General features: G+C 42.9%; 1 protein-coding gene across 1 annotated transcript; it reads left to right on the forward strand.

Moving 5' to 3' along the window:
* The first annotated feature begins 503 nt into the window (after positions 1–503).
* Positions 504–17,783, forward strand: usp12b (ubiquitin specific peptidase 12b). The gene is made up of 10 exons (XM_038996253.1): positions 504–663; positions 2,734–2,814; positions 5,556–5,695; positions 5,840–5,913; positions 6,067–6,326; positions 6,577–6,653; positions 6,887–6,970; positions 7,959–8,156; positions 8,376–8,454; positions 16,655–17,783. The coding sequence occupies exons 1-10, from the start codon at positions 616–618 to the stop codon at positions 16,754–16,756; spliced, it is 1,143 nt and encodes a 380-aa protein (XP_038852181.1). The 5' UTR covers positions 504–615; the 3' UTR covers positions 16,757–17,783.
* The last annotated feature ends 2,572 nt before the right edge of the window (positions 17,784–20,355 follow it).

The following is a 20,355-nucleotide window of genomic DNA, read 5'->3' on the forward strand; positions in this document are numbered from 1 at the left end:
TGCATAAGGGAAGTACCAAAACACCTTGATATAGGGGTGGCGCATGCAAGCAGGTGAGAAAATGTGGCTAGGATGGAAGAAATGCTGTAGTAAAACCTGCAAAAGAGCAAATGTTAACCAGGAAAAAAATAGGCACAACCCTCCTCAAAGCAAATAAACAAGTCTGACAACCCTCCCCTGGATCACTTCTCCCCCCGAATAAATTGTGATCTGTCCCTAATTTAGTTCAACCAAGACAGTTCCACGTATTTGACGGTTTTGCCTCTCTGTGACCATGCATTATTGGATCTGCATTCTTGCATGACTGATCTATTAAACATCCTGAGAGTGAGTTGCATAGGCTACGATTTAGCCTGCTTTGATTTATTATCTGCGCAACGACCAGTCAATTATAATCCACCCAGTGCACAAACGTGTGTGCGCGTGTACTTTATCTGCGAGCCTCGTTCTCGCCATGAAGCTGGCCTGAGAGGAAACAGTGCAGCGTCAGAGCCGTGCATCAACACTCCCTCATCCCCAAACTGGACGGTGCAAAAGGTCTCCCCTGAACTCCAACAGCCGCAGCGGCTGTCAACGTTTTCAAATTGGGGTTCGGTCCAATATGGCGACAGACGGATGGAAATACTGATGACAGTCCGAAAGATCGCCTCGATTTGTACGATGGTACGGTATTTTTTCTGTTTAAAATCCGTTATTTTCTATGCGACTAGCTAGTTTGCTAATGCTAGCTAACCTGTCGAACAGGACATGACTGAGGTTTTCCAGAAAGTTGGTTAGCTAGCTAGGCACATCTCTCTAGAGAAGCAAACATAGGTGGCTGTTATTGATGCGTTTAGTTGTTGGGTTTCAAGAAGTCAAAGTATCACTAGACTGCACGGTCTTTAGATATGGGTGGATCAACAGGGGTAGCTAACTTTAGCTAGTTAGCAAATAAGAGCCAGCTAACTAGTTAGCATATAACGTTAGCCTAGCCACAAGCTAATGCTAGTTTTATCAATACCACAAAGTGTTGACAGAGTTAGCTAAATTTGGCGTTACTTGTCTAGCTAACTAACTTAGGTAGTTATGTTGCTTTCTCCGTCATCTTAGGCGTTTTATTTGATAAAGTGTTTTATGCTACTAACATTATCTAGCGAAATCATATTGGTCAACCTTTCAACTTCAACTAGCTAGCTACATTAAGGTAACTAAAATATTAGCCAGCTAATGTTACTGAATAGATGTTTGCCAGCAACATTTATCTGGCAAGTTAGCTACCTACATAGTGAGTTAGCTGTGTTCTGCTAATCTCGCTCTATATGTATCGTTTTCATATACCTCAAGGCAGCAATGAAATGTGAAATCCGTTTCAGAGGTCAGTGCTTGTTAGCTAGCTAACGTTAGCTTGGGCTTCATTGGTTTGTTATGTAGCTATCAGCAGTAACTGAATTCTATGGATTGAAAGAACGCTGGCTGTGTCATTCAATAATTCCTGGAGAGATGCTCCACCTGAAATGCAACTCAACCAATTTCCTCACCTGTCCCTCTGCCAAAACATAAAAGATGCCAGGGAAAGTGCCACCCTGTGTGACATAATCTTACTCTCACGGATCCCCACATTGACAAGTGACAGGTTATCTACTCGCCTACCAGTCGCTGATAAAGAAGTGCATTATCCGGTGACAGATTAATTTTGAACACGCATTTCATCCCTCTGCCGCTGCACCAAGCTGTATCAGACCAACAGCTAGTTGAGATGAATGGCAGGGGTGTATTCATTACGGCGATTCTGTAACAAAGCATTTTGTCTGTTGCACAACCTTTTGCAACAGAGGCCTTTTACTCCAAACAGAGAACATTTTGCGAGTTTCTATTGGACAAATTCAGTTAGTTCTCTCCCAGTGATGTGCATATATACATCATTAGTTCCTCCCCGTTTCTTTCAATTTATACTCGGTTTGCAAGACGTAATGAATGCACCCCAGATGTCAGGGAGAAATCTTTCAAGCAGCCTTTTTTAAAATTAAGAGTGTGCTGAGTGTGTTTAAGCCCTGCTACTGCTAGTCATATTCATAACCTTTGGTTTTCATTCACAGGGGTTAGCTAGTCAGTTCACCGGCATCTTCTGTCTGCATCTTGTAGATCAGTTGTATCGTATGGAAACATCACACATATGAGACACACACACCTTTTTTAGTTATTTTAGTCAGCAGTGGTAATTGTTATATGATGACAGAGCACCATAATGAATTCATAAATGTGTAATCATGGATAAGGACTAGGAGGACCACGCCTTCTGTCCCAAGATGATACTGGACAGGTCTCAGGCAGACGGTGCACTTGATACCGTGTAAAATCATTACATTACGATACGTACCAGACCTAGGGGTCAAATGGGATTGGTGGGGATACAGTCCAAGCAGTGTGTTGGGCAGGCCTTCAGTCAATCTAACTAGGCTATATCACAATATTAATACTAGTAGACCTACTACATGATATGCTAGTAGCCAAGCATACGAAATAGTGAGGGCAGGCCTATAGCCAATCTAACTAGGCTATATCCCAATATTCATACTACATGAAAAGTTATTAGAGCATACTAAAAAGTATTCTAGTGTGGATATTATTGGCACTCTTGGCTAGAATACATGGCTGATGGTATGCACTCCCTTTGACTCTTACTGATTTGTAAGTCACTGGACAATAGATTGTCATTTAGCAGACACTATGTAAATGCAATACTTTACTTTCCAGGGCGCCAATGCCTCAGCTTTGGAGAAGGAGATCGGACCGGAACAGTTTCCAGTTAATGAACACTACTTTGGATTGGTCAACGTAAGTACCAACACAACAATATAAACCATAGCTGTTGGTCAATGTACAGTTGAAGTCGGAAGTTTACATACACCTTAGCCAAATACAGTTAAACTCATTTTTTCACAATTCCTGACATTTAATTCTAGTAAAAATTCCCTGTCTTAGGTCAGTTAGGATCACCACTTTATTTTAAGAATGTGAAATGTTAGAATAATAGTAGAGAGAATGATTTATTTCAGCATTTTTTTTTTTCATCACATTCCCAGTGGGTCAGAAGTTTACATATACTCAATTAGTATTTGGTAGCATTGCCTTTAAATTGTTTAACTCGGGTCAAATGTTTTGGGTAGCCTTCCACAAGCTTCCAACAATGTTGGGTGAATTTTGGCCCATTCCTCCTGACAGAGCCGGTGTAACTGAGTCAGGTTTGTAGGCATCCTTGCTTGTATGCTTGGGGTCATTGTCTATTTGGAAGACCCATTTGCGACCAAGCTTTAACTTCCTGACTGATGTCTTGAGATGTTGCTTCAATATATCCACACTTTTCCTCCCTCATGATGCCATCTATTTTGTGAAGTGCACCAGTCCCTCCTGCAGCAAAGCACCCCCACAACATGATGCTGCCACCCCCGTGCTTCACGGTTGGGATGGTGTTCTTCAGCTTGCAAGACTCCCCCTTTAAACATAACAATGGTCAGTATGGCCAAACAGTTCTATTTTTGTTTCATCAGACCAGAGGCCATTGCTCAAAAGTACCATCTTTGTCCCCATGTGCAGTTGCAAACCGTAGTCTGGCTTTTTTAAGGCGGTTTTGGAGCAGTGGCTTCTTCCTTGCTGAGCGGCGTTTCAGGTTATGTCGATATAGGACTCGTTTTACTGTGGATATAGATACTTTTGTACCTGCTACCTCCAGCATCTTCACAAGGTCCTTTGCTGCTGTTCTGGGATTGATTTGCACTTTTCGCACCAAATTACGTTCATCTCTAGGAGACAGAACGCATCTCCTGAGTGGTATGACGGCTGCGTGGTCCCATGGTGTTTATACTTGCGTACTATTGTTTGTATAGATGAACATTGTACCTTCAGACGTTTGGAAATTGCTCCCAAGGATGAACCAGACTTGTGGAGGTCTACAACTTTTTTCCCAGGTCTTGGCTGATTTCTTTTGATTTTCCCATGACGTCAAGCAAAGAGGCACTGAGTTTGAAGGTAGACCTTGAAATACATGTACACCTCCAATTGACTCAAATGATGTCAATTAGCCTATCAGAAGCTTCTAAAGCCATGACATAATTTTCTGGAATTTCCATCCCTTTAGCGGGATCATTTTCATCAACAACCGCTAAATTGCAGAGCGCCAAATAAATAAAAATTTGCAAAAAATATTTATATTCATGAAATCACAAGTGCAATATAGCAAAACACAGCTTAGCTTGTTGTTAATCCACCTGTCGTGTCAGATTTTGAAAATATGCTTTACAGCGAAAGCAATCCAAGCGTTTGTGAGTTTATCGATCACTAGGCATAACATTAAGAACACCTAGCAGGAGTGTAGATTAGTCACGAAAGCCAGAAAAGCAATACAATTAATCGCTTACCTTTGATCTTCGGATGTTTGCACTCACGAGACTCCCAGTTACACAATAAATGTTCCTTTTGTTCGATAAAGATTATTTTTATATTCAAAAACCTCCATTTGTTTGGCACGTTAGGTTCAGTATTCCACAGCCTTAGACAGGTCATCAAGGCTTGACGAAAATTCCAAAGAGTATCCGTAAAGTTCGTAGAAACATGTAAAACGTTTGTAATAATCAATCCTCAGGTTGTTTTTAACATCAATAAACGATAGTATTTCAACCGGACTGTAAACTATTCAATACTGGAGAGAAAGAAAATGTCGAGCAAACAGTGTCGAGCGCATCAACTAATGGAGGGACATCCGTGTATCCACTGACGCGTTTTGATAAATCTCACTCATTTTTCAAAATAAAAGCTTGAAACTATGTCTAAAGACTGTTCACACCCTGAGGAAGCCACAGGAAAAGGAATCTGGTTCATATCCCTTTAAATGGAGAAAAGGCAGGCAATGGAACAGGGATTTTTCAAAATAAGAGTCACTTCCGGGTTGGATTTCCTCAGGTTTTCGCCTGCAAAATCAGTTCTGTTATACGCACAGACAATATTTTGACAGTTTTGGAAACTTTAGAGTGTTTTCTATCCTACTCTGTCAATTATATGCATATTCTAGCATCTGGACCTGAGAAATAGGCAGCTTACAATGGGAACGTTATTTTTCCAAACATAAAAATTCTGCCCCCTAGCTCTAGAGGCACACTCAACCTAGTGTATGTAAACTTCTGATCCACTGGAATTGTGATACAGTGAAATAATCTGTCTGTAAACAATTGTTGGAAAAATTACTTGTGTCGTGCACAAAGTAGATGTCCTAACCGACTTGCCAAAACTATAGTTTGTTAACAATAAATTTGTGGAGTGGTTGAAAAACGAGTTTTAATGACTCCAACATAAGTGTATGTAAACTTCCGACTTCAACTGTAAGTTTCCCAGCATGCACCTGCACAAACACAATATATAACCATAGCTACAGTACCATGGATTTTAGTGTTAGTGTGTTTGCTTTTGAATTAAGATTGAATTACCTTTTTTCCAACTATCATAACACAAGACTTATCAAATGCTCTCACACTTCTACCTCTCTCTCCTCTCCTTTCGTCTCCTCCCTCTCTCCTCTTCTCTAGTTTGGAAACACCTGCTACTGTAACTCTGTGCTGCAGGCCCTCTACTTCTGCCGTCCTTTTAGGGAAAAGGTCTTGGCCTACAAGGTCCAGCCCAGACGTAAAGAGTCCCTGCTCACCTGTCTGTCTGACCTCTTCAACAGGTAAAGGGGAGAGAATGTGCACATGAACACATGAAATGGTTCTTGGAACCAAAAATAGATCAGAAATGGGGGGGGGGAGGAGAGAGTTACAATTGAAACTTTGTTACAATTTTCTTTAACATGGCAACATGTCCTGTTCAACAGCATCGCTACACAAAAGAAGAAGGTCGGCGTCATCCCTCCTAAGAAGTTCATCTCCCGTCTGAGGAAGGAGAATGGTGAGAAGGATGGGAGGGGTGCAAAAGAGAAAGAAAAGTTAATCTCGCTCCTGAAAAAGAAAGGATAGATGGAGATTGGAGAAAATGTAGCAACTTTAGACAGCTCATTACTCTTCCTTCATCCCCTCTTTCTCTATCCTCTTCTCTCTCCAGAGCTGTTTGACAACTACATGCAGCAAGATGCCCATGAGTTCCTCAACTACCTCCTCAACACTATCGCTGACCTGCTCCAGGAGGAGAAGGGCCAGGAGCGACAGCAGAACGGAAAACTGGTGCAGAACGGAGGAGGTGGGGGGAGCAGCGGGACAGGAGGAGGAGAGGGAGAGGAAGGGGAGAAGATACAGCAGACCTGGGTCCATGAGATCTTCCAGGGAACCCTGACCAATGAGACGCGTTGCCTCAACTGTGAAGCTGTAAGTGGAGGGAGATCCAAGATGGAGACTGTTAATGGGTTCATGAATAGGCCAGAGAGCAGTAATGGATGCCGGGCTGTGCTAGTTTCTCGACACTATTGTAATGGTAAGGGGAGATTCAAAATGGAGACTGTCATTGTTTTTTAAATGAAGGAGAGGAATGGGGCCAGGAGCTGTAATTTATGCCAGTTTCCTATTACTGAACAGTGTTTAAACAGAGGTAGATGTCACCAATGTTGTGCTTGTCCAGGTGAGCAGTAAAGATGAGGACTTCCTGGACCTGTCTGTCGACGTGGAGCAGAACACCTCCATCACGCACTGTCTTAGGTAGGTGTGTGTGTACTGCCAGAGAGAGAGAGAGCCACTGTGGGGATGGAGAAAGGGATAGAGGGGAAAATATAAATTAATGAATGGATGGAGGAAAAACCGAAGAGTTCAGTAGGCCCAAATAGGAGGAAGCGTTATGAAAAAGTCCAAGTCATACATATGCCAAATGACATCACTTTGTGGATGCTCCAGAACTCATCTGTGTGTGTGTGCATCTTCTTTTCTCTCCACAGGGGTTTCAGCAACACTGAGACACTATGTAGTGAATACAAGTACTACTGTGAACAGTGTCGGAGTAAACAGGAGGCACAGAAAAGGTGAGCTGGCTGGTCTCTGTGGAAAAACGTGGCCAAAAAGTGCATTTAAATGGCAGTTGGCGCAAACATACAGTAAGTAGGTGATTAGTAGACAGGATCGAAGCTTGCCGGTGATACACCTAAAGAGGTTTAAATACTAACATTAAAGGCCCAGTGCAGTCAAAAAAAAAACATGATTTCCTGTGTTTTAATGTTTCCCCACTGAGGTTGGAATAATACTTTGTGAAAGTTATAATAATGCCCTTTTTAGTTTAAGAGCTGTTCGAAAAGACCACCTGAAATTTCAGCCTGTTTTGGTGAGAGGGAGTTTTTCCATTCCATGTTGACATCACCATGTGGTAAATTAGTTAACAGACCAATAAGAAAGATTATACAACCCATTGTTTGGATGCTGATTGGACAAGCGGCGTTCCAAGCCGTGCTCTATTGGCCGTCACAGGCACGCTATGCCTGCTAACAGTTCCATCTGAAAATGATCACTCCGCCGCCATAAGAATCTCATGTTGCTGTCTGAACCATCTCTTGTGTTTATCACACATTATTTCCCCTTGCTTCCATCCTAGCATTTAGTTTGGTACAGCAAGGTTAATATACGTCTCCCTGTCTAGACTCGGAAACAATGCTTCACTTTTGAGTGTTCATCTCTGTACCATACATGGAGATTGAATGGTCCCCAGACAAGATGAGACAAAAAAAATTTGAGCCAGGCAAAATCACACATCGACATCATGATCATGGACATATCCAAGTAAATGACGCTGTCGCTTCGGGCCGAACAATGCCTTTTACCTTTGACTGTGTTCATGATACAGCACTGCCTCTTGTGCCTTATTGCTTAAGTGTTCCAAACCTCTCTGCCTATAAAAGCTAATTTTCTTTTACCCAGGAAGTGATTTGTTATTGAGATTAAAAAACGGTTGCGTTGGATCTTTAACCCTACTCCTTCCCTCTCCATATCATATATTATTATGTTCTTTATTATTATTAGGATGCGTGTGAAGAAGCTCCCTATGATCCTGGCGTTACACCTGAAGAGGTTTAAGTACATGGACCAGTTGCATCGCTACACCAAGTTGTCCTATCGCGTCGTCTTCCCCCTGGAGCTCCGCCTCTTCAACACCTCAGGAGACGCCACCAACCCCGACCGCATGTACGACCTGGTCGCCGTGGTCGTCCACTGTGGAAGGTAAAGGGAGAGAGAGAGACTATGTGTGGTCGCTCGCTCAGATTGTGCCAGATCTGTGTGTGTGTCTGTTTTTAGATTGTTTCTCTCTCGCTCTTCCCTTGTCTGTCACCTTTTCAATAGTTCTCTGTTTCTGTCCATCTCTCTTCTCTCCTGCTCAGCATAGACTTTTAGTTGTACCTCCTGTCTATAACGTGTATGTCTGTGTTCCTCTCTCTCCAGTGGTCCAAACCGTGGTCATTACATCACCATAGTGAAGAGTCATGGATTCTGGCTCTTGTTTGATGACGACATAGTAGAGGTAAGGAGAGCTTGTCTATACTCTATTATTTTCTAGTGATAACTCTTATCTCTTTATATTCTAAGGGTTGTTTTTCTTCAATGAGTATATTCCGTATGTTCAAAGAGAAGAGTGAGATGCTGATCGGCTGTGGTACATGGGACCCTCAAACACGCCAGCTGTGTTTTCAAAGACAGTTTTTAGTGGCATTACGGTATGAAAGCTGGAGACGGGCTAAACAGAAAGGCTAAATGAACTGTAGGTACTCGCAAATTCCCAATAAATGTCTCCAACGGCGCCTCCAATAACGACCTGTTGTCAACAAATGACACCATCTATTTTTATGGTATAAACTGTTAGTTTGATTCTACTCACTCATTCACAGCATCCATAGAGACCCATCAGAGACCTATTCCAAGCCGCATTCCAGTCCATCCCCCTACTACATACCAGACATGGGTTCAAATATGATTTGCAATCATTTTAAATATTTGTATCTGTGCTTAATTGAACTTGCCTGGCACAATATAACCAATAGAATACTCTGAAGGAGTCTAAACACCAACCATCTGGCACTCCAGGCAGACTAGAGCAAACGCTAAAAGTATTTGAACCCAGGTCTGATCCCTACTCGCTTCCAATGTTGTTTGGAATTCCATCCCTTGCTCCGCTTCGGTCGACCCAGATAGCTCCAGGTGGCTGTGTTAATAATGTGTTATCTTTATGAATAGGGAGCGGGAGACAGACTGGAAATACCAGTTTTAGAAAAGTTAGTAGGATGAGCCGAAGGGGGGAGATCTTTCTGTCCGTGTATGGTAGTCTAGCTTTCTCTGTCCTCTCTCTCACACTCACCATAATCAACCTGCTTTTCTCAGGAAATAAGAATGCATGTAAACATGGCATAGCACACACTATGAAATACTTGAAAGTCAAGTAGGCCTACTGCGTCTGTTGAAATGTTTTCAGTCCAGATCACATTCGGGGAATGAGTCCACACAGTAGTAATACATGGCTCTGTTTCAAATGTACCCACAGTGTAGAGGTATGTTATAGCAATCGAGGGGCCTGCTTTTTCCACTCCGGGTAGACACTTTCCATAGGCACAGACCTAGAATCAGCATACACTCAGTTTACCCAGTGTAACCATTAGAGTGGAACAATGCAAAACTGATCTTTGATCAGTGTCTAGGGTTTTTCCGCTATGGAAAGAGTCCCATTGTAACATCTGGTGGATGAGCAGAACCTGGCTGAGTGTTGACGTTTCCACTGGGCTTGGAAAGACACTGGTCTCAGATCAGCTGTGGGTTTACCGTCTAATGGTTAAAGGGATAGTTAGACGTTTTGGCAGTTAAGCCCTTTTTTCTACTTACCCATAGTCAGTCTAGATGTCCAGTCATGAGCTTATACTAGGTACAATGGCTCCAGAAACTACCTTGAAACTGCACGTGGAGACATTAAAAGGGTATCCATGAGATAATCTGACTCTGGGTAAGTAGAAAAATTGCCAAAATGGCAAATTATCCCTTTAACACTAGAACTGCTGGGCCTCGAGGGAGCCCCTTCAAGCTAATCATTCTGACTGCAACATTCTAACAGTATAATTAATACATTTAATTGGGGATGTGCATCTTTACCTTTCAAGACTATTTGATACGTATCTAGATACATCGGCTCCGATATGATATAGGAACGATATGTTTTACTTTGAAACGATTTGGTTTGATTGGAGAACGAACCGATGCGATACGATTTGATGCACGAACATTTCTCGCATAAGCACGTTAATTTTCCTTTCCTATACTGAAAAATATATATAAACGCAACATGCAACAATTTCAACAATTTTACCGAGTTACAGTTCATAGAAGGTAATCAGTCAATTGAAATACATTTATTAGACCACTAATCAATGGATTTCACATGACTGTGCAGGGTCACAGCCATGGGTGAGCCTGGGAAGGCATAGGTGCACCCACTTGGGAGCCAGGCCCAGTCAATCAGAATTAGTTTTTCCCCCCCAAAAAGGCTTTATTACGGACAGAAACACTTCTCAGTTTAATCAGCTGTTTGGGTGGCTGGTCTCAGACGATCCCGCAGGTGAAGAATCTGGATGTGGAGGTCTTGGGCTGCCTTGGTTACATGTGGTCTGCGGTTGTGAGGCCGGTTGGACGTACTGACAAATTCTCTTAAACAACGTTGGAGGCAGCTTATGGTAGAGAAATGAACATTCACTTCTCTGGCAACCGCTCTCAACATTCCTGCGGTCCGCATGTCAATTGTACGCTCTCTCAACTTGAGACATCTGCACATTTTAGAGTGGCCTTTTATTGTCCCTAGCACAAGGTGCACCTGTGTAATGATCGTGCTGTTTAATCAGCTTCTTGATATGCCACACCTATCAGGTGGATGGATTATCTTGGCAAAGGGGAAATGCTCACTAACAGGGATGTAAACAATTGTGTGCACAAAATCTATGAGAAATAAGCTTTTTGTGCGTATGGAACATTTCTGGGATCTTTCATTCCAGCTCACGAAACATGGGACCAACACTTTACATGTTGCATTTTCATATTTTTGTGCGGTGTAAATAAAAATCTGATGTAGCCCATGAGCTGGGCCTCTGAGCTGGATCTGTCTAACTATTTTGTGGATATGTCTGAGCTTGTTGAATTATGTATGCCTATGGTGTATGTACCATGTGGGAACCTGATGTGAGCCCTAGGGGAGACTAGGTAGGCATCTACCACCCCACTATAGTGTTATAGGGTATACTACCCTATCAAGCAAAAAGGCAGTAACTAATCATTTGGTCAAAAGTGCGCTATGTCATTTTTGCTACATTAAATACATGTATCCTGCCTCTATTGTGTTTTGGAGAAAATGGACGTCATGTTAGCAGTAACTGCATTAAGTTACTGTGAAACCAAGGTAAATAAAATACATTTTTCTCAGTTCCACGCTTATGAGCAGCAAATTTGACAAACTGACTTGTTGGGAAGGTGGCATCCTATGACGGTGCCATGTTGAAAGTCACCAAGCTCTTCAGTAAGGCTCTTCTTCCGCCAATGCTTGTCTATGGAGATTGTGTGCTCTATTTCATACACCTGTCAGCAACGGGTGTGGCTGAAATAGCCGAATCCACTAATTTGAAGGGTTGTCCACATAGTTTTTTGTATGTGTGTGTGTATATATATATATAGTGAATCGCCCCAAAAAACGTAGATTTCTATGCCATTTCCCCCAGCCCTACCTGCATTGTGCAATAATTGTCCGTTATTCTTTTTAAAATTCTTCAAGCTTTGTCAAGTTGGTTGTTGATCATTGATAGACAGCCATTTTCAAGATGATTTAAGTCAACTGTAATTAGGCCACTCAGGAACATTCAAAGTCGTCTTGGTAAGCAACTCCAGTATAGATTTGGCCTTGTGTTTTTAGGTTATTGTCCTGCAGAAAGATGAATGTGTCTGTTGGAAAGCAGACTAAACCAGGTTTTCCTCTAGGATTTTGTCTGTGGTTAGCTCCGTTCTGTTTCTTTTTATCCCCAAAAACTCCATAGTCCTTGCAGATGACAAGCATACCCATAACGTAATGCATCCACCACCGTGCTTGAAAATATGAACACAATAGTGTTTTCATTAGTTTGGTACTGTAGGCTATGTAAAAAATTATAAACCACAAACACATTCAAGGGCATATGTCTTGGAATGTGGTAACAGCTACAAAATGTAAACTAAACCATCCACCAAGATGCACGCTCAACAAGACGCACGGTCAAATAATAACGTCAGTAGCCTACACATCATTATAAGCGCCAAGTGAGCTTGATAAATAGTGAAAATCAGCACAAAGGCAATGATGGCATTCTATTTAATAGAAATGTCGAATTGACGGCAGTCCAAACTATTAAATTATTGTCAACTCGTGCTTTCATGTGTATACTAGGTTCACAAATCTCTGGGAAATTTCAAGAAATTTAGTTTTTCCCGAAATTCTGGTTGGAAGGTTTGCGGAATAGTTCCCGGAATTTTGCAACTGTAGCGTCTTCGTGCCACGCAATGGCATCAGTTGGAGCATATCCATGTCACATAAACAAACAAACAAAAAATGTGAGTGTGTTGCTGGTGTAGTTTTATTTTTTATTTTTATTATTTTTATTTTTTTTGCTTGATGTCGGGCTTGCTCTCTGTGGTAATCAACCTGTAGCACTGTCACCAGCTTGTTCTATCCAAATGGTGCCATCCCCTCTTCTGTCCCTGCCTCGCAGTTTCATGTGGTGGCATCAACGCCTGTTCAGTGCGCGTTTTTCTGCACTTGGGCCTCGGCGGTGTAGGTCAGGCTAAGGCTCAGAATCAGAAGAATAGTCATCAGAGATGTCATTTTCATTCAGATTTTGTAGCAACTTGAACGCGGCAGCATGTGCATCTGTTTGTCTTAGTCTTCCTGCCATTGTGAATGACGCACGCTCTCGCTGTGTACTCCCAAGTAGGCCGGTGTAGACAGAATCATGGAATCCAGACATTAAAGCGGAGTTCAAACAATATAAAGACATTTATTGAAGTTATTAGAACATTTTATTAATATGCCCAAATTTGATAAGACATTAACAAAATGCATCAGTGATTGACATTTTCCTTCAACTTTCTTTAGAGGCAATGCAGGAATGCCCGGGTCTCTGTGTGTGCGTTCGTCTAGCACTTTGTGTAGCGTCTTCTGGTAAATGGAAAGGCTTTCCTAAAAACCTTCTAATTTAAATGTTAACTACAAAGTAGCTAGTGCCTACTTGATATCATGATTGTTTGCGTCAATGCAGTGGCAATTTTGTTTAGCAAACTCTGCAATCACATGTATGCTACAGAAACCCCACTGATCAAAGAGTCTCTTGCTGCTTTTAACCAGGGCAAGGTGACCGGAAACATGACCGAATACAAACAGTGTAGCTATTCTCTCCGCAAGGCAATCAAACTAGCTAAGTCCCAGTATAGAGACAAAGTAGAGTCGCAATTCAACAGCTCAGACACAAGAGGTATGTGGCAGGGTCTACAGTCAATCACGGATTACAAAAAGAAAACCAGCCCCGTTGCGGACCAGGATGTCTTGCTCCCAGACAGACTAAATAACTTTTTTGCTCGCTTTGAGGACAATACAGTGCCACTGACACGGCCCGCTACCAAAACCTGCGGGCTCTCCTTCACTGCACCCGAGGTGAGTAAAACATTTAAACGTGTTAACCCTCGCAAGGCTGCAGGCCCAGATGGCATTCCCAGCCGCGTCCTCAGAGCATGCGCAGACCAGCTGGCTGGTGTGTTTAAGGACATATTCAATCAATCCTTATCCCAGTCTGCTGTTCCCACATGCTTCAAGAGGGCCACCATTGTTCCTGTTCCCAAGAAAGCTAAGGTAACTGAGCTAAACGACTACCGCCCCGTAGCACTCACTTCCGTCATCATGAAGTGCTTTGAGAGACTAGTCAAGGACCATATCACCTCCACCCTACCTGACACCCTAGACCCACTCCAATTTGCTTACCGACCCAATAGGTCCACAGACGACGCAATCGCAACCACACTGCACACTGCCCTAACCCATCTGGACAAGAGGAATACCTATGTGAGAATGCTGTTCATCGACTACAGCTCAGCATTTAACACCATAGTACCCTCCAAACTCGTCATCAAGCTCGAGACCCTGGGTCTCGAACCCGCCCTGTGCAACTGGGTCCTGGACTTCCTGACGGGCCGCCCCCAGGTGGTGAGGGTAGGTAACAACATCTCCACTCCGCTGATCCTCAACACCGGGGCCCCACAAGGGTGCGTTCTGAGCCCTCTCCTGTACTCCCTGTTCACCCACGACTGCGTGGCCATGCACGCCTCCAACTCAATCATCAAGTTTGCGGACGACACTACAGTGGTAGGCTTGATTACCAACAACGACGAGACGGCCTACAGGGAGGAGGTGAGGGCCCTCGGAGTGTGGTGTCAAGAAAATAACCTCGCACTCAACGTCAACAAAACAAAGGAGATGATTGTGGACTTCAGAAAACAGCAGAGGGAGCACCCCCCTATCCACATCGACGGGACAGTAGTGGAGAAGGTGGAAAGTTTTAAGTTCCTCGGTGTACACATCACGGACAAACTGAATTGGTCCACCCACACAGACAGCGTTGTGAAGAAGGCGCAGCAGCGCCTCTTCAACCTCAGGAGGCTGGAGAAATTTGGCTTGTCACCAAAAGCACTCACAAACTTCTACAGTTGCACAATCGAGAGCATCCTGTCGGGCTGTATCACCGCCTGGTACGGCAACTGCTCCGCCCACAACCGTAAGGCTCTCCAGAGGGTAGTGAGGTCTGCACAACGCATTACCGGGGGAAAACTACCCGCCCTCCAGGACACCTACACCACCCGATGTCACAGGAAGGCCATAAAGATCATCAAGGACAACAACCACCCAAGCCACTGCCTGTTCACCCCGCTATCATCCAGAAGGCGAGGTCAGTACAGGTGCATCAAAGCAGGGACCGAGAGACTGAAAAACAGCTTCTATCTCAAGGCCATCAGACTGTTAAACAGCCACCACTAACATTTAGTGGCCGCTGCCAACATACTGACTCAACTCCAGCCACTTTAATAATGGGAATTGATGGAAATTATGTAAAAATGTACCACTAGCCACTTTAAACAATGCCACTTAATATAATGTTTACATACCCTACATTACTCATCTCATATGTATATACTGTACTCTATACCATCTACTGCATCTTGCCTATGCCGTTCTGTACCATCACTCATTCATATCTTTATGTACATATTCTTTATCCCCTTACACTTGTGTGTATAAGGTAGTAGTTGTGGAATTGTTAGGTTAGATTACTTGTTGGTTATTACTGCATTGTCGGAACTAGAAGCACAAGCATTTCGCTACACTCGCATTAACATCTGCTAACCATGTGTATGTGACAAATAAAATTTGATTTGATTTGCTGGTGTGCAGTTAAATTAAAGGATATCTACACTCATAAATGAAAAGTTCTTCGATTTCTTTTCCAGACCTCAAGTGTTCTCCTTGTGTGGTTTAAGCGTTGTTGAGGACTTAAAACATCCAATTTGGTTGTTTTTCTATTACATTTTTTGGGGGGGCGAGAGCGTAAACCTAAAAAAAACCGGGAGAAACAGAAACCTGGCGAAAACAGCACTTTGGAAAAAATATATATGGAATTAGGCAAAAATACAACTGGGACCTAGATATAGCATATAATCGATTTTGAGATTATAATTAGAACAGATCAATACAAAAGAATGGGCCTCCCTCTTATTCATTCCCAATTGGTGTTTACATCATTTGGCATTGTTTGCTCCCCTCACTCATCAACTCACACATTCTCCTCCATCATACTTTAACTTAATTTATTTAATCTGTTATACTGTATGTGTAAAAAAAAAAAGTAGGTTAAGTTTCAAGGCAGTTATCAACTGGGCACCTTCAACTGTCGGGCGACGGGGGAAAACCATTCAAAAAAAAAAATGACATTCCCTCCTAAAACTGATTTATAACTCCAGTTCTGTTATTGACATTAAGATTCTAGCAACGACCATATGTTATATAGACTTATTTACGAAAAGTCAAGGAAGGAGGGGGCCATAACTTTAAAAATGGCAGTAATAATTTCTGCTGTAGCGGTTCTAGTGTTAAGGTTGGGGTTTTGAGAAGGTAAACTGATCCTAGATCTGTAGCTAAGGGGCAACTTGGAATGGGAGGGGATAGAAGAGTAGACATGGCTGCTGTGGGTTTGTTTGAAATTCTTCTCTTCCTCTTTTCCTCCTCTCGCACGCAGTCCACTCCAATTTCAGTTTCCAGGATAAAGGGAGAAGTACCTTTTTCTCCTGGAAACTGACATTGGAACTGCAAGTAAACGTTGTTGCCTCACTACTCTACCCTCACAACCGGTAGACGCACAACCAATTTATTCTCTCTTTCGTCTGAGGGGATCCACATTTGTTGTACCGCAGACGTATAGTCTTACAGATTTCCAAAATGTATATGACAAGTAACACAGAACACAGTAAAAAGATAGGGCTCTGGCCAAAAGTAGCACGCTATATGGTGAACTCTGTCGCTATATGTTTGTGTCGTGACAGACACAAACATTTGCGATTTAGTAGGATGGGAATAGTAGGATGTCATTTTGAGATTCGGCCTAACCTTTAACTCTTCTCCTTTATAGAAAATCGACGCCCAGGCGATCGAGGAGTTCTACGGTCTAACGTCTGACATTTCTAAGAACTCTGAGTCAGGTTACATCCTGTTCTACCAGTCCCGGGACTGAACCAGCAAATGGCAGCGGCCCAAGGCTGAAACGGGCCATTGGGATTGGGACTCAGCATAGAGGGGAGGGGCTTGGGCAGCCACAGGCCCTGCCTAGCCCACCACCTGTTTTAAATATTCAGGCTTTACAGCGGAAGCTGTGGAGCGCCGAGAGGATACAGGGAGGAGGATCTTCAGCAGACAGGAGCCAACGATGCCCGAGCAACTGATCAGTTGATATGACATCGTAGAACGAAGAGCAGGTACCGGGGATTGTTATGTTTCGTCATCCTCTCTCCTCCGTTTCATCATCATCGTACTGATTGTCTTTTTTGGGGATTTGACAGCAGATTAGCAATATATGGTGTGTTAGCTTGGCTAGCTCTCTGCTTACATGGTGTGCCGTTACTGATGTGGCACCATTTTACTGGTGTTTCATCAATTATTGGTGTCCTTGTCATATTTAGTGCCACTCAGAGGGGCTAAACAGGATTTGGGATTGGTGAAAAGTGGATCTGCCATTTCCTGAATGTTCTCAATACTTTGTTGCCAGTTGTTGTTAGTTTGGAGAGCGGGGTGGAGAGTTGAGTTTGGTCCCTTTGCAGCTCACCGGCCCAGATTTGGCAGTGTTTTATTATATCATGGTGCAGATGCTGAAAGCTGCACATCTATATTACCATCTGTTTTAAAGGGACACACGCATATATGCTCTCTAACTTCCCCCTCTGGCAACGACAGCAAACTACACCACCAACTACAAATAACCTGCCAACCAGATGTTTATCTTATATCTGTCTCCTAAGCAAGCAAGTATCTCACTGGTGTCAATGGCTGTGCTTCAAATGACAGCATGTTCCCTATGTACTGCACTCTATAAGTAGAGCACTATATATGGAGTAGGCTGTCATTTGGGACATAACCCAGCCATCCTCTTTGTGTCGTCTTTAACGCAGTATAAACCTGATTGGCTGCTGCAACATTTCGCTCCTCTTCCTGTCACCTGATATGAACCTTCCAATCAGAGCCTGAGGTATACACGCATTTCCTGTTAATTTTTTTTGACCGTAGAAGTAAACCAAACATAGCGGTTGTTTGGTTTATAATATTAAGTATGTGCTGCATTGCCATTTGGGGTAATAAACCTAACTTCACTCTTTTCAAAAGGCTTTGTCCCAATATCTATTCTAGCACAATACCAAGTATGCAAGTCCCAATACATTCTAAGTAATACGCTGGTGTAGGTATTGGAACAGAGCCTGTACTCTCAACAGAAAGATAAGTTGATTAAGGCCCACTATTCATAAAATGTCTCAGAGCAGGAGTGCTGACCTAGGATCAGTTTAGCCTTTTAAATCTGATCCTAGATCAGCACTCTTACTCTGAGAAGCTTTATGAATACAGGCCCTGATCCATAGCTCTGACACGGGAGGCGTTTATGTTAGCTAGGCCCAGAGTGGGACCTGTATTAAGTTGAATGTAAGACAGTCTGCCGTTTTTGAAATGTACAGTACGAAACTGGCTGCTTATTGGTTGGCCCATATTTAGGGCCTGGAGTTTTGACCAATCCTGACCAGTACTAGATATATAGGTTGTGCCTTAATGGCACCCGATTCTCTAACATATATTGCGCTATTTTTGACCAGGTCTCCTAGGGACTCAGCTGTAGTCTATGACTAGGGCCCAGAGTTTTCTTAAATCTCAAACACACCCCACCAGTTGGAGACCTAGGCACCCTATTCACTACATAGTGCACTACCTTTGTCCAGAGCCCTAGTGGGTATAGAGTGCCATTTTGTGTTTTTAGGCTATACTCTGCAACCATGTATTTTAATGCATAAACCATTCCTTTGTGAGCTCAAATCTAACTGTCTAAGACATGCTGCTTGTTTTTTAGGGTTAACTAATTACTAATATGAGGTTGACATTGGTGAAGGACTAAAACGAAACATTTTACGTTGTGTGTAGAGTTGCAGAACTCCGGTAACTTTCCCAAAATTCCAAGGTCTTCCGGGAAAATCCCGTCTGGAAGATTCGCAGAAATCAAGAAGAAATAAGCTGGAAATCTGGAATCCACCAACCAGGAATTCTGGTTTTGCAAACCATAACTAAACTGATATTGAAGGGGCAATTCAACCACATTTTCATTATCTTCAGCACAATACCATTGTCTACCTATGTGAAAAATGCGCATTTCTACATTTTGTAGGAAAAAATATAAAGTTAAGTTCTACCCAATGACATCATTTAAAAGTTAAAACTGTGATTTTGGCAAGGTAGCCTAGTGGTTAGAGCGTTGGACTAGTAACCGAGCTGACAAGGTGCAGATCTGTCGTTCTGCCCCTGAACAAGGCAGTTAACCCACTGTTCCTAGGCCGTCATTGAAAATAAAAATGTGTTCTTTAATGACTTGCCTAGTTAAATAAAGGTGAAATACATTTCCTAACTCATGAGATTTGCAGTGATGTGGGGAGCAAGAAAATACCCTCCCTCTGGCTAAATCAAAAATATTTGTAACATGCTTGTTTTCCGACAATGCAGAGAGGAGAAAAAGGAGAACCTGATAGAAGAGGAATATAAACACAATGAGTAACGATAACTTGGTACCAGCACCGAGGCTAGAAAGTCTTTGCAGGTTTTGAAAAAAAATGTTTTTGTACTTTAATCCTACCGTGTGATGTCACAGAAGTGTATTTTTCCCCCTTGTTTTTTTAACCAGAGATCATGGAAATGCGCTGTTTTCGCATATGTTGACACTAGTATGATGTTGGAGATATGAGGTTGAAAAGTGGAGGAATTGCCCTTTTTAAATGTTATATTGTGTGACTTGCTACTCTACTTAGAACGTGTTTGGATTGTGGGGGAGCTAAACTCATTAATGATTGAAGTTAGGCTATTACGATCTAGACAATTTACCTAGTACACTCTTCTAGCCTATAGGGTTCACTCTCACTGTGAGTCCCCAATGGAACACTGTATCTTTTGTAGTGCACTACTTTTCACCAGGGCACATAAGGAATAGGGTGCCATTTGGGACGCACACTCTGTCTACCCTGTCTGTCTGCGTCTCTGAACTCCCTAACTTTTGGTGTGTGTGTGTAGTAGGTGAGTGAAGTGAGGCGTCAATTATCACGCTTGGGTTGATTTGTGTTTGAAGTGAGTGATCGTGAGCACACGCCACAGGACACGCATGGCTGGACACAGTACAGAGAAACAGGTGTCACCCAGCTTTCCATAGTGTGCATTCCAGGCTAACTGACAGAGGGACATGTAATGTAGACTCAGTGAAATGATGTTGCCACGAACAGCACTGCCGATATTTGCGACGAGCGAGATGCAAGACATCGCTCCCACAGAGTCAGACGCAGTATTTGCGACTGTGCATGGGTTCGCTTCACGCTGAGATGTTTAGCCTCGCGCTTCAGCGCTCTTAGTTGCGGGAATTGACCCACTATGCTGTTTGCTTTGTGCACCTACGTCATATCCCTGAGTCTACCTTTTAGCAGCAGGAAATGGTGTTTATATCTAGCAGCTTCGTATGTAACTAACAAACTACACTGATCTGCAATGTGTCCCGTTTTGCTTCCTGGGTGCGTATCAATAGTCTTAACGTGGCTTCCTCGC

The sequence above is a fragment of the Salvelinus namaycush genome, chromosome 6 (genome assembly GCF_016432855.1).
Source record: "Salvelinus namaycush isolate Seneca chromosome 6, SaNama_1.0, whole genome shotgun sequence".
In the NCBI taxonomy this organism is placed as follows: domain Eukaryota; kingdom Metazoa; phylum Chordata; class Actinopteri; order Salmoniformes; family Salmonidae; genus Salvelinus; species Salvelinus namaycush.

Bases quoted from the DNA above. Each gene is read 5' to 3' on its own strand.
- usp12b (XM_038996253.1), top strand. From the start codon at position 616: ATGGAAATACTGATGACAGTCCGAAAGATCGCCTCGATTTGTACGATG. The intron at 664-2,733 runs GTACGGTATTTT...TTTACTTTCCAG, and splicing joins TCGCCTCGATTTGTACGATG to GGCGCCAATGCCTCAGCTTT. The intron at 6,327-6,576 runs GTAAGTGGAGGG...GTGCTTGTCCAG, and splicing joins GTTGCCTCAACTGTGAAGCT to GTGAGCAGTAAAGATGAGGA.